Raw genomic sequence first — 12,721 nt, 5'->3', positions numbered from 1 at the left:
CAGGAGCTTCGTTCTTTTTTTTTTTTTTTTTAATTTAAAGGACCCAAATCATTTTCTTATAACCTAAATATCATCACTCTGAGTACCACAGACTGACTCAGTGTGTGCCGATTCAGTTCAAACACGAGCCAACCCTCTTTCGTCTAGAGAGAACAGATCCCGAAGCTTCCCTCTTATTCCAGGTTCGTATTCCTTCTTCTTCACGAATGTGCATGGTGGTCTAACTATTCTTGATGTTTTTGATGATGGAGTTATTTTAACGTTTAGAATCATGCAATAATCGGATCTTCGATTACGATATTTTAGGTTAAAATCTATGGGTTCTGCGTATACGTTGTATTAATACCAGTAACAGTAGTAAGTAACCTTTGTATTGTATATATCTTTCAGCTATGGCTTCAGTACACAGTACTTTGATGTCGGTCGTATGCAACAACAAGACTCACTCTGCTTGGCCTAAACTTCCAAACTCTTCCTTGTTACCTGGATTCGATGTGGTTGTTCCTGCTGCTGCTACTACTCGATTCAAGACAACCACACGAGCCACTCTCACGTTTGATCCACCGACGACTAACTCTGAGAGAGCTAAGCAGAGGAAGCACACCATCGATCCTTCTTCTCCTGATTTTCAACCAATCCCATCTTTTCAAGAATGTTTTCCTAAGAGCACTAAAGAACAAAGGTTCGTTATCTATTCTTCACACTCAATTCACATTTTCAAAATTTGGAAGAGTTGAGAAATCACTGGTTTGGTTTTTTGATCTGTTTCCCAGGGAAGTTGTTCATGAAGAATCTGGTCATGTGCTTAAAGTTCCTTTTAGACGTGTTCATTTGTCTGGTGGTGAACCAGCCTTTGATAATTATGACACTAGTGGTCCTCAAGATGTTAACCCAAACATTGGTACGTGATTTGACCTTGTGTTTTACCCATTCATCTCTCTTTTGGTTTCTCCGTGAGTATCAATAATAAATAATGAAACGTTCAACAGGGCTTCCTAAGCTAAGGAAGGAGTGGATTGATCGCCGAGAGAAGCTAGGAACACCAAGATACACTCAAATGTACTACGCTAAGCAAGGGATCATAACTGAGGAGATGCTCTACTGTGCTACCAGGGAGAAGCTAGACCCTGAGTTTGTTAGATCAGAAGTTGCGAGAGGGAGAGCCATCATCCCTTCCAACAAGAAGCATTTGGAGCTGGAACCGATGATTGTTGGTAGGAAGTTCTTGGTCAAGGTCAATGCTAATATCGGAAACTCTGCTGTTGCAAGCTCTATTGAAGAGGAAGTCTACAAGGTTCAGTGGGCAACAATGTGGGGAGCTGATACAATCATGGATCTCTCTACTGGCCGTCACATCCATGAGACACGCGAGTGGATCTTGAGGAACTCAGCTGTGCCTGTTGGGACTGTGCCTATTTATCAAGCGCTTGAGAAAGTGGATGGAATTGCTGAGAATCTTAGCTGGGAAGTCTTCAGGGAGACGCTCATTGAACAAGCTGAGCAAGGTGTGGATTATTTCACAATCCATGCTGGAGTTTTGCTGCGTTACATTCCCTTAACTGCTAAGCGTATGACCGGGATCGTTTCGCGTGGAGGTTCCATTCATGCTAAATGGTGTTTATCTTACCACAAGGAGAACTTTGCTTATGAGCACTGGGATGACATTCTAGACATCTGTAACCAGTATGATGTGGCTCTTTCAATTGGTGATGGTCTGAGACCTGGCTCCATCTATGATGCTAACGACACTGCTCAGTTTGCAGAGCTCCTAACTCAAGGTGAACTAACTCGCCGAGCATGGGAGAAAGATGTGCAGGTATACTACAAACTATTTTTCTAATTCATTTATAGTCATCCAGTTTGCATTTGCAACATATTCTCAATATTGGTTGATTTATATTTCAGGTGATGAATGAAGGACCAGGGCATGTCCCAATGCACAAGATTCCAGAGAATATGCAGAAGCAGTTGGAATGGTGTAACGAGGCACCATTCTACACCCTTGGTCCTTTGACTACTGATATCGCCCCTGGATATGATCACATCACCTCTGCCATTGGTGCTGCCAATATCGGAGCCTTGGGAACAGCTCTTCTTTGCTATGTAACACCAAAAGAGCACCTCGGGTTACCAAACAGAGATGACGTGAAGGCCGGGGTTATAGCATACAAGATCGCTGCTCATGCAGCTGATCTAGCCAAACAGCATCCACATGCGCAGGCATGGGATGATGCGCTGAGCAAAGCCCGGTTTGAGTTCAGATGGATGGATCAGTTTGCTCTGTCGTTGGACCCCATGACTGCTATGTCTTTCCATGATGAAACTCTTCCAGCTGATGGAGCCAAGGTTGCACACTTTTGCTCCATGTGTGGACCAAAATTCTGCTCCATGAAGATAACGGAAGACATCCGTAAGTATGCAGAGGAGAATGGTTATGGCACTGCTGAAGAAGCCATCAAACAAGGAATGGATGCTATGAGTGAAGAGTTCAACATCGCCAAGAAAACCATCAGTGGAGAACAGCACGGTGAAGTAGGTGGAGAAATCTATTTGCCAGAGAGCTACGTCAAGTCTGCTATGAAATAAAAGGTCAGTATGCGTAGACCTTTCTCACTTAACAAACATGTTAGTTACTGCTTGCTAGTTTAAAAGCATTCAGGTGCATAACCTTTTCTCTAAAATTCTGAAGAATAAGCTTATTACATATGGTCAAATGTGTTCTTACATCTATGTTTCTTGTCGTATTTCTTTTTCTTCTGCTTCCTCAGGGTTGAAACAAGACCTCGCTTACTCAAGTCTTAGTTTCCTGTTGGACTATACCATATAAAGGCACAAACTGTCGGTAAGCTATGTAGTCTCTGTGTCTTTTAATCTTTAGAACTATCTATGTTGCTGTATGTTCCTTCGAGTCAGAGTCAGTAATAAAGACAACCTAAGTTGATGTTTTCAATACTTTTTGAGTGTGATTTGACATGAAAAAGCACCAGGGGTGCTTGAACCAGGATAGTCCGCGAAAGAGCGGGCTATCCGGGACCAGGCTGAGAAAGTCCCTTTGAACCTGAACAGGGTAATGCCTGCGCAGGGAGTGTGCATGTTTTTTTTTTCTTTTCTGTAGCTTTCTAAAGGTGAAGAAGCTTCTACCGTTGCCGCTCCCCTGAGTCTCAGTCGACAGTGTCGCACAGTTGGTTCTCACGAGCTATGAGATTCAGCTAAATTGACATACAGCTATTAAAAAGTCTAACTGATGCACTACGTCACTATTAGTGAAGAATGATTAAACCAAAACTTCATTCAGATTGGTAAAAAAGCTTTTGCACCCTTGGGACATAAGCTAAAATCAGTCTGCTCTTTTAATTTGGTTTACAGCTACACAACACAAATCTGATTTCTAGCACTTAAGATCATGTTTTCTACCTAGCTATACTCGTTTATCTACATAAATCTGCATGACAATGAAATTTGGGATGATCACTTTGAGGAAACATAGTGGGCAAAGAAATACACCTTTTTCATTTTATTACATACCAGCCATGGCAGAGGCGTAGAGAGTGGTATGGCATCGACCAGGACAAGCAGATGTAGGGACAGATAAGCTCAATCAGCTACACATGAAAATGATCCTAGCTCTTTGGTTTCTCATTGTTCAGCTTTGATAAACACAAATATGAAAACGTTTTCACATCAATTACGTAAAAGATTTTGTTATATTGCAGTAGAAACATAAAATAAACGAAACTTACCAAATGTGAAAGAAAACTTTTGGGGCCAAGAGGATAAAAATGTTACACAGCCTGTAGTAGTAGTTTCCTGCTGTATGAGATCACACAATAGTCAAAGAGCCTGAAACTCTTACGTTGTGTCTTAATTGGTTTGAATGTTTATCATCTACTAGCTTCTGTATTGACAGCCTCGGGTGTTTTATATAATTAATGTTTCTGCTAACATGTACATGAACATGAATCATCAGAGATGTTATGTTTATATATCGATACCCTGTTTCTGTAATTGTTGGGGGCTTGTGAGCCTCTTTTGGCACCATTTTTAGTTTGTTTTGTCATTCACCTGATCAGATCAGACAGTGATTATGTAATAACCTCATGTTTGATCATACATCATCCATGCGTTGGAGTTTGTATTTTGATATAACCAAACCAGTAAAATCAGTAATCCACATGACTGGAAAATGCAAATAGAGGAAGAGAGACGGCACGCAGTTTCTTTTAGGAAATCCTGGACGTTATGATTTGTGACTAATAAATAAAAAACAGCATGTATGTTATGTTTAGAATTTCAAACGTCACACAGTTTGATACTCATTCAACACTACTGTCGTCTTCAATCTGAGGCTCCAAGTCATCCCGACCCCTTTGCTTCGTTTCTCTCGATTGATGACTTAAACCCTAAATGTTCTTCACCGGAAGGTTCCCAAAGATGGCGGAATCCGAATCTCAGATCTATCACGAACGACAACGATTACAATTTTGCCTATTGCACTCCCTCAACAATCTATTTCAGGTGATTGATCAAATTCTCTATTTCAATTTCAATTTCAATTTCAAAATTTTCAATCCTGCGAAATCACACGGATGATTAAAGAGTGTTTGCTTTATTGCTTTCGTTTTGTGATTCAGGACAAAGACGCATTCACACGAGAAACCTTGAACTCAATCGCAGAGAAGCTCGTGGAGGATGATCCAAACAAAGAAACATGGACGACACCTCTCTCTTTACTCCTCAAGCCTCACCACAACACACTCACTGGTAACTACGACGTGAACGTGATGATCACAGCTCTCGAAGGCAAAGGCAAGAGTGTTGTTTGGCATGATAAGCGTATTGGAGCTTCTTCGATTGATCTTGATGATGCAGAAGATACTTTGATGGGTATTGTGTTGAATGTTCCGGTTAAGCGGTACGGTGGACTTTGGAGAAGTAGGCATTGGGTTGTGGTTAGAAGAATCAATGGTGTTTGGTATAATTTGGATAGTGATCTCGTTTTGCCACAGATGTTTAAAGGTGGAGATGAAGTTAGAGTGTTCTTGGATCAAAATCTGAGTTTAGGTGCAGAGGTTTTGCTAGTGAACAACAATGCTTAAAAGATCAACAAACGTGAGTTTCAATTTTTCTTACGTTTCTCTCTGTATGTTATTGAATACCCATCAAGTGTGGAAATGTATCTAGTACATGTCTTCTGGTTTGAATTTGATCCTTTTATGAGTTTTGGAACTAGTGATCTTGATCTTCATGTGTCAGTATACAAAATCTTTGCTTTCTGTCTATGAGTAGGACTGGTATACTAAATCTATGAGTAGACTTGATGAAGTAGTTTTTGTATTCCTTATGGCGCATTTGCAATTTTGAAGTCTGCCATCTATGTTAAGCATCTAATAAACAAGCTAATCAATCTATCATGATTAGTGTTCCGATCTCAATGGAATGTTGTCACATGTAAGAAATCATTCTCCAAAGGTTGAATGTTTTATGTAATGTCATGAAATTGTATGGTTAGATAATCTGCTTGCTGATATGCTTGTGCCCACTATTGACTTCGTTCTTATTTCTTTTCTTAGTTTTTGGTAGCCTCAAGTCTCAAGTAAGGTATCTGCAATTTATAAAGGTAAGTTCATCAAATAGGAACAATACCGAAAGGTTGCTTCAAAGAAAGAACCTTTTTTCGCTTAAACAAATGGTTTTATTCCTTTGTGGACCATCTTCTACTTGCTTTCCCTAATGGAAATGTAGAAAAACTAAACAAAGTCTTTTTCTTTTGCGCTTTGGCTAGCTTTGTTTTCTAAATTTCGGCGTTAAGAGTTTCAGATATCTTTAAATCTGTTAGTTATTACAATTCTTTTGACAAAAAGTATCTAAAGTAAGTATGAAAACTGAACCTGCCTACTATTTTTCTTTGTGTATGTTTTAAATGACTACAGTAATCATGGCTTTAAGTGTTATTATGTCATTATTGATTGATACATTATTAATAATCATGGCTTCTCTGGTCTCTACCTGAACTCTTATAGGCAACGTTTGAGCATCAATCCCTATATATATATAATCCCTTACTCTCCTCAGGTTTGTTCTCACAAACTGCTCTCACTCTCTCTCTTGATATGTCAGCTACAGGAACAAAACGGTTCAGTGCAAACACTAGACCAGTAACACCCGGTAAGCAATCCTCAGTCAAGGGACCATATGGTAAGAATCCTGGTTGCACAACAAGCTGTGGTATGAGGCTACCGAGGAAAACAGAATGCACAGCAGCAAGACTGGTCAAACATGTCAGCTGTATCTTCGTTAAAGGCTTACGACAAGTGGTGATGAGGACGAAGAAGAAGAAGAGATCTACACCTCTGAAGAAGGCTTCTTCTTCTGGTATATCTCAGCCTTCGGTCATCTCTGTCGTTAATGATAGTCAAAGATCAGAGGCTATAGAAGACTGCATACAGTTCATAAACTCCTCTTCTTCCTTCAAAAGATCAAGTTCTACCAGTGACCGTGAATCTTAAGTTCTGTTATGCCTTTTAAGTTTAGAAAACTCTTTTCTTGGTCACTACGCAATAGCATATTAGAGAACTGCGTGTATTCTGTATGAAATAATATATATATAGAGCTGAAGAAAGATCTGAAGTAATCTTGAGAAACGTGACAGTGTGAGCTTCGTTTTTTGTACAAAAAATTAACCGTATAGCTTTCATCTACATATTATGCTTTGGCCTAAATCAACGAGCAGATTTTTCCAGGATAATTTTCCGGCAAAAAAGGTATGTTCCGGCAAGCTCTAAGACTGCAATGATATGTATAATCGGAGACTGGCATGAGGTGAAGATGCACCTGATGAGGTCTTTGAGCTGAATTCTTCACTGATAAATCACTGTTCTTTAATGGATCAATCGATTATCTTCTCTCCAGTTGAAAATAAGTTCCAAACGACAGTCCCAACAAGGTAAAGACCAACCGAAATCGTGAAAACATCATCCCAAGAACCTGAGGCATATCATGTCAGTTTTAATTTCATTAGGAACACAAAAAGACTTACTAGAGTTTAAAAGGATTAAGCAACGAATTGTCAGAATCAAAAAGTGTTGAGAGTCCTGACCGTGTTGAAGGATGTGACCAGTCGCAGCTGTGCCAAGAACACCGGCAAGTACTCCAGCAGTATTAGACAAACCAAGTAACACTCCCTAATCACACAAACAACATCATCAACGTGCTTATCAATTTGCTTTAGAGTAGCATAATTAGTTAAGACTTGGGAGTAAGTAACTACACTTACAGAGTATCTTGGAGCAATATCTTGATGGTTAGAGTATAGACCAGACTGTGAAAACGCATCAGTCCCCTGGCTACAAGCCATGCACAAAACAGCCATTGTTGGAGAATCTATGTGTTTCAGCTGTGTTAGGAAGAACGCTGGTCCAAGAAACCCAATTGTTTGCATTATCTGAATTCATCATAGAAAAGGATAAAATGATTATCGAATAAATTACTTGAACTAGATTCATTGAAATGGACTGAAGGGTGATATATGCAGTGCAGGTACCTTGCGGACATTGGTGACAGAGAAACCTCGGCTGACGAGTGTATCGGCGATCCATCCTCCAGCATTTGCAGAAATCGCCATAGTCATCCATGGAAATACTGAGAGAAGCCCTGATTCCATTAGGTTGAACTTCAGCACCTGCACTCACAATGTTCATGAGATTAATATCCAGAGAAATATAGAACATCAAAGCTCGCTGAATAAAGACAGTAATAAAACTGACTTGATGGTAATAAGTTGGCATCCAGGTTAAGAGAATAAATGTTCCCCAGTTGTGACAAAAGTGGCAACCGATGAGAGCCCAAACCGGCGGTTTCGACAGTATCAACCTCCAAGGGATTGACTTCACTGGCTCTTTGCTGGCACAATTGTCTGCAATTAGCTTTCTTTCTTTAGGGAGCAACGTTGGATCTTCTAGTGGTGAACTCTCTGCCTATAATAAGTAACAACACACATGAATGGTATGAGACTATGAGATTTTGATCAAGAAATAGTTAAAGCAGTAGAGAAGCCTGACCTTAGTTAGCCACAGAATCAGCCATACAGTTCCAAGAGACCCAAAAGAGTAAAACACAGAGGGCCATCCAAACTGATGAATCAAGAAAGGCGAAAAGGCTAAACCAGTAACGGATCCAAGATACATTCCGCTGTAAACAAGCGCGAGAGATCTACTTCTCTCTTGCACAGGCACCCACTTCGACAATATATTATTCATAGCAGGCATTGCAACACCCTATAGACACACCAAATGAAATTTACTTCTCCATCGAAATACACAAATCTGAGACTTAAAATCTAAAACATCATACCTCTCCAACTCCCATGAAAGCACGAACAACGAGCAAGTAAGGAAGACCAAGTTTAGCAGCTACAGGAGTGAGAATTGTAGCGATTGACCACCAAATAACACCGAATCCAAGAACCCTTTTCCCACCTACAGTGTCTGCCCATATCCCACCAGCTATCTAATCATATCAACAAACACACTGATTGATTCAGATACACACTTATTTGATTCAAAAGAAAATCCTTTATGCAACCATAGTAAAGAATCTATACAATGAAGACAAAGGAACACCTAATTAAGGAAAGAAATCAAAAAGCTTAACCTGAGTAAGAAGGTAACCCCAGAAGAAAGAAGACTGAATCAAACCAACAGTTGCTGGATTCCAACCATACTCAGCTGACATAGGAAGTATAGCTATGCTCATATTCACCTGTTGAAAAACATCATCTGTCCCAAATTGATAACTCCAATTTCCTAATTAAGCAGATCCCAAGTCCAAAAACACTTCAATTTCCATAAAAATTCAATCTTTTTGTTTTGTTTCCTAACTTACTCTGTCCATATTGCAGAGAAGAAAAGCTGAGAAACAGAGCAACACAATCACCCACCGCTTCGGAAACTCTTCCCACCATGGGACGACGATTGAGCTAGTCGAAGAATCAGAAACGACTTCGTTTTGACTCACTCTCTCTTCATCTAAGTAATACGAATTACTGCTTTCTCTCTTGTCGGAGCTCCGAACTAATACCCGGAAAACACCGGACCTGTTCCTCGGGTAGACCCATACCCGTAACGACTTTGGAGCTGGTTTGAGGCCTCGAGAAGAAACGGATTTTTCAGGTGGACGATTTGAAGTGTAGAGAGAGTGAAGATTTGGAGAGCAAAGAAGAGCTCTCGCGTTCATGGCTGAGATTAGAATAGATATTTTTTTTTTCTTCTTCTTCTCTGTTTTTTTGTTTTCTTTGTGCTAAGAGAGGGGAACTGATTTTTTTCAAAAGCTCGTGGCTGACGTGACAACATGTGGCGGCTCGATATTGGCTGGATGAGGATGTCATAATCTAACGGGAAAGTAACGGTTAACAAAATTATTGAGGTCCATTAAACTAGCTAATCTAAGAATTTGAAGTTAACATAACCAAGCCCATGAAAGGCCCAATTTAAAATGCGAGATTAACTTTTTTATTACTAATTTTCACCTATGAATTTTTTAAGTAGGCCTATGGAAACAAAAGAAATGCGATATTAATATCAACGAAAAATCATTTCTCTTATCCGTAATAAAATATTTAAGGATATGAGACCAGTGATCTACTTTTATGTGGAATAAAGGCAGGAGGATCCAAAGGTGGAAGTGGAACCCAAAACACCCACTAATTGCGTTCATAAAGATGCGGGAGACTATTTTTAATCCGACAATTGATTAAGCTGGCAGAAAGGATATTGGCTGAAATAAGTAAGAAGAACACCAACGGGCTTAATTTAGTTAGTGTACAAAAACGATAGAATGAAAAGTAAACAAACTAAACTTCAATTTTCATTGATGTACAAAAAACTAATAAGTATAAAATAAATAGTTGTCAAAGCAAATAAATTAGCAAGTACTAATATTAATATTGGATCATTTTTTTATGTAAACTCTCAAAAGTGGCTTAGTTGAGTCAATCAATAANAAAAAAAAAAAAAAAAAAAAAAAAAAAACAAAATGTAAAATATCAGTTTTTTAAAACCAAACCCATCGGATATTCACCAATTTGTCAAATAAATTGGTGACAAATTGTAGTTCTTTAAGACAATCTTTGATATTTTTCCATTTTTTTTGTTCTTTAATTAAATGTATTAAAATACATTAGTAGAATTGTATGTAGATTAAAAGAAAAGGAAAAAAAAATAAACTTACAAAATCACAGTTACAACGCAGGTCCGAGACCAAGAGTAGAGGATGAGAATGATTGAAGATTGTGGTGCGGCAGATTTACTCATCGAAGGTGTCCCTTCTTGTCTACCATATTAAATGTTCTCTAGCTTTGGCTTTATGATCAGTACCACTTTTATTTATTTTACTCTTCTTTAAGTACTCGTCATTATTATTTCTATAACGTTAAATTATTTCTTTTTTTGCATGCGCTATCCATTGACCAAAACATCTAAAACATTTCGTCGTGATAAGGTCTTCCACAATCTAAACCAAACGTCAAAGTAACTGGTTTTATAACGATATTATCATCTAGTTTTGGCAATACGTAACATTGTATGTGTAAACTAAAACCTAAGTTATGGTATTCGATTCAATATGAAGCCGTCTAGTTATCATATTACTACTATCAGGACCCATACCACTCACTAAAAAAGAAGGCAAGATTCACTTCTCAAGAGTCAAGAACTTTAGTTAGTAACGCAAAAACTTAGGCCGTAAGCTAGAAACAACAATGGCCACCTCATATGGATGGAGACAGGAAGAACTACGAGATGACCCACTTTCCAAAAGTACATACTTCTCTCACGTGGCCCGCCACTTCTTCAATTATCATTCACCATTTCAATCATTCATCGCTAACTCTCTTTTTTCTCTTATTTTTATGTCTACATTTATTGGCTAAACGACATACAAGTTATAAGTTATAACCAAATTACACTTTCTTAATTTGGTTATACAATGTGGTATTCTCTGCCGACAGTATAATGAAAATAATTGATCGAGCCAAGTGGTAGTAAATTAATCTTATGACCTTCAATCGTTATCCTATTAGTTGAGCCTGAATATATCTTAATCGTTCCAAAACTTACATGGCATATATAATAATTTCACAAATTTGATGCATTTCCATCAAAACGTTGTTATTTTTTCAGATTAATTATAATATATATTTTTAAAAAAGTGGTGTGGCGACACCCCGATTGATTGTGATAAAACAAGAAGGTGGTGACATTTATATATACTACATTTATATTAAGCTAAACGAATCAAACCATTTGAGATATAGCTTGACTAACACATCTAACTGCCACTTGATTATTTCGTTTTTCTTTTCAACTTGAAAGCGAAACCTTAACCAGTAATTTTGTGACTTTGTCCTGTTCTGTCTACATCATAAAAGCCTAATTAACCTGAGTGAAACATTTTTTATAAATAAGATCATAGTTATGATCATATGCATGGATATGTGCATGGATCTAAGTAAAACATATGCAACTGAGGCGCAGAGATTAGCTAGACACGAGACATAAGCACGTGTTCCTCTGTCGACGTCCGCATCCTAAGCAACAAAATTTGTGAAACCAAATAATTAATATCAATAAAATAATTCTGTGTAGCCTTGGATTCCTCACACTTTCGACTTTGGCTTTCTGTATTATGCATTGTAATACACTAATAATTTAAATGTAAAATTACATAACATCGTACAAAAAGAATTGAGAAAAATTAGATGATAGATTCTAAACTGAAATATTAACAAAGATCTATTTATTTACATCCAGTTAAAAATTTGAGATATCATACCAGTGTGATAAAAACCACTAAACACCCATCATAGGTAGCTCTGGTACGTACGCAGTAGCCGAAGCCGTCTGTGTCTTGCATATTCGTCGAACCTTGCTAGGGACGAGAATATTTGCGTTTGTTACGGGTTTGAAGAATTTACGAACCTAACGAATAAACTATTCGAAACACAATTCAAATTCGTTTAAAGTTTAAACCTTTGGATTCAGAATACAAGAGATATACTGATACTGGATAGTCACAGCCACGTCGAGTTAAGATCCTCTCATGCTATAAATTTAGTGAACAAAGAAAAAAACAATGTACACTCACTCATATGCACACACACACACGAACCAATGCATCGGTAAGATTCGCATAAACATACAAAAAAATGGAGTAAAATAAATTAAAAGTGAGGAGACAAATATTCTAAGAAAAAAACTTAGAAAATAAAAAAGACATAAAATAGCGTCACACCTACTCTTTCTTCTATACCTTTAGTATCTCTCTCTCCCCTGTCTTCATACTCCTTTACACTACTCCTCTCCTTCTTTACACCTCTCCCCCTCCAATGGTGTAATCTCCCATTTACTAACTTCCTCCATCTCTCTCTCTACACCTCTAAGTCTTGTGCAATGGCGGCGCGAAAACTAGGTTCGTTGTTACGTCAATACTTTTTCTCACTATGCTTCCTCTTCCTCGGTTGCTTCTTCTTCCCTAAAGGCGCAGACTGTAAACAAAAGAGAAGGAAGAAGAAGCTCAGAACAGTCTCTTTATCTTCTTCAGGTTCAGCTCTATCATCTTCTTGGACGTACTTAAAACGAGTTTTCTTATCCACGACAAGGATTAGTAAATCCCGTAACCAAACACACCCTAACGGTACGTTAACTTCAGCAAGATCATCACAGAACTC

The 12,721-nt window shown here is 38.2% G+C and overlaps 4 protein-coding genes across 8 annotated transcripts in view; 3 read left to right on the top strand and 1 right to left on the bottom strand.

Moving 5' to 3' along the window:
- Positions 24-3,399, top strand: LOC104700534 (phosphomethylpyrimidine synthase, chloroplastic). Of its 4 annotated transcripts, none has more exons than XR_753600.2 (7): positions 26-182; positions 391-682; positions 774-901; positions 990-1,816; positions 1,906-2,589; positions 2,769-2,842; positions 3,008-3,399. XR_753600.2 is itself a non-coding variant. In XM_010416062.2 (6 exons), the coding sequence occupies exons 2-5, from the start codon at positions 393-395 to the stop codon at positions 2,584-2,586; spliced, it is 1,926 nt and encodes a 641-aa protein (XP_010414364.1). In that variant the 5' UTR covers positions 26-182; positions 391-392; the 3' UTR covers positions 2,587-2,589; positions 2,769-2,952. The 4 variants fall into 4 exon arrangements, 2 of the variants coding, with proteins under 2 accessions (XP_019083056.1, XP_010414364.1); XR_753599.2 differs by having other exon boundaries at positions 2,988-3,399; XM_010416062.2 differs by lacking the exon at positions 3,008-3,399 and having other exon boundaries at positions 2,769-2,952.
- On the top strand, positions 3,783-6,700 carry LOC104700535 (josephin-like protein). The gene is given in 5 exon segments (XM_019227512.1): positions 3,783-4,515; positions 4,632-5,186; positions 5,419-5,483; positions 5,571-5,617; positions 6,118-6,700. Coding segments are annotated over 5 exon segments (1,167 nt in total). The 5' UTR covers positions 3,783-4,404; the 3' UTR covers positions 6,507-6,700.
- On the bottom strand, positions 6,620-9,282 carry LOC104700536 (sodium-dependent phosphate transport protein 1, chloroplastic). 2 transcript variants are annotated; one of them, XM_010416063.2, is made up of 9 exons: positions 8,881-9,282; positions 8,650-8,757; positions 8,350-8,505; positions 8,058-8,273; positions 7,764-7,973; positions 7,541-7,678; positions 7,274-7,441; positions 7,097-7,181; positions 6,620-6,984 (listed from the first exon to the last, which is right to left on the bottom strand). In XM_010416063.2, the coding sequence occupies exons 1-9, from the start codon at positions 9,229-9,231 to the stop codon at positions 6,887-6,889; spliced, it is 1,530 nt and encodes a 509-aa protein (XP_010414365.1). In that variant the 5' UTR covers positions 9,232-9,282; the 3' UTR covers positions 6,620-6,886. The 2 variants fall into 2 exon arrangements, with proteins under 2 accessions (XP_010414365.1, XP_010414366.1); XM_010416064.2 differs by having other exon boundaries at positions 8,650-8,774; positions 8,881-9,102.
- The window catches only part of LOC104704380, a 2,966-nt gene continuing 2,399 nt past the window's right edge, over positions 12,155-12,721 (top strand). The window contains exon 1 of the mRNA XM_010420481.2: positions 12,155-12,706. Coding sequence (XP_010418783.2) covers positions 12,444-12,706 — 263 coding nt within the window. The 5' untranslated portion in view covers positions 12,155-12,443. The remainder of the gene's footprint in view (positions 12,707-12,721) is intronic.

The sequence above is a fragment of the Camelina sativa genome, chromosome 7, assembly GCF_000633955.1.
Source record: "Camelina sativa cultivar DH55 chromosome 7, Cs, whole genome shotgun sequence".
Taxonomy (NCBI): domain Eukaryota; kingdom Viridiplantae; phylum Streptophyta; class Magnoliopsida; order Brassicales; family Brassicaceae; genus Camelina; species Camelina sativa.
Note: the sequence above shows the minus strand (reverse complement) of the source record. Positions and strands in the feature narration are given on the sequence as shown.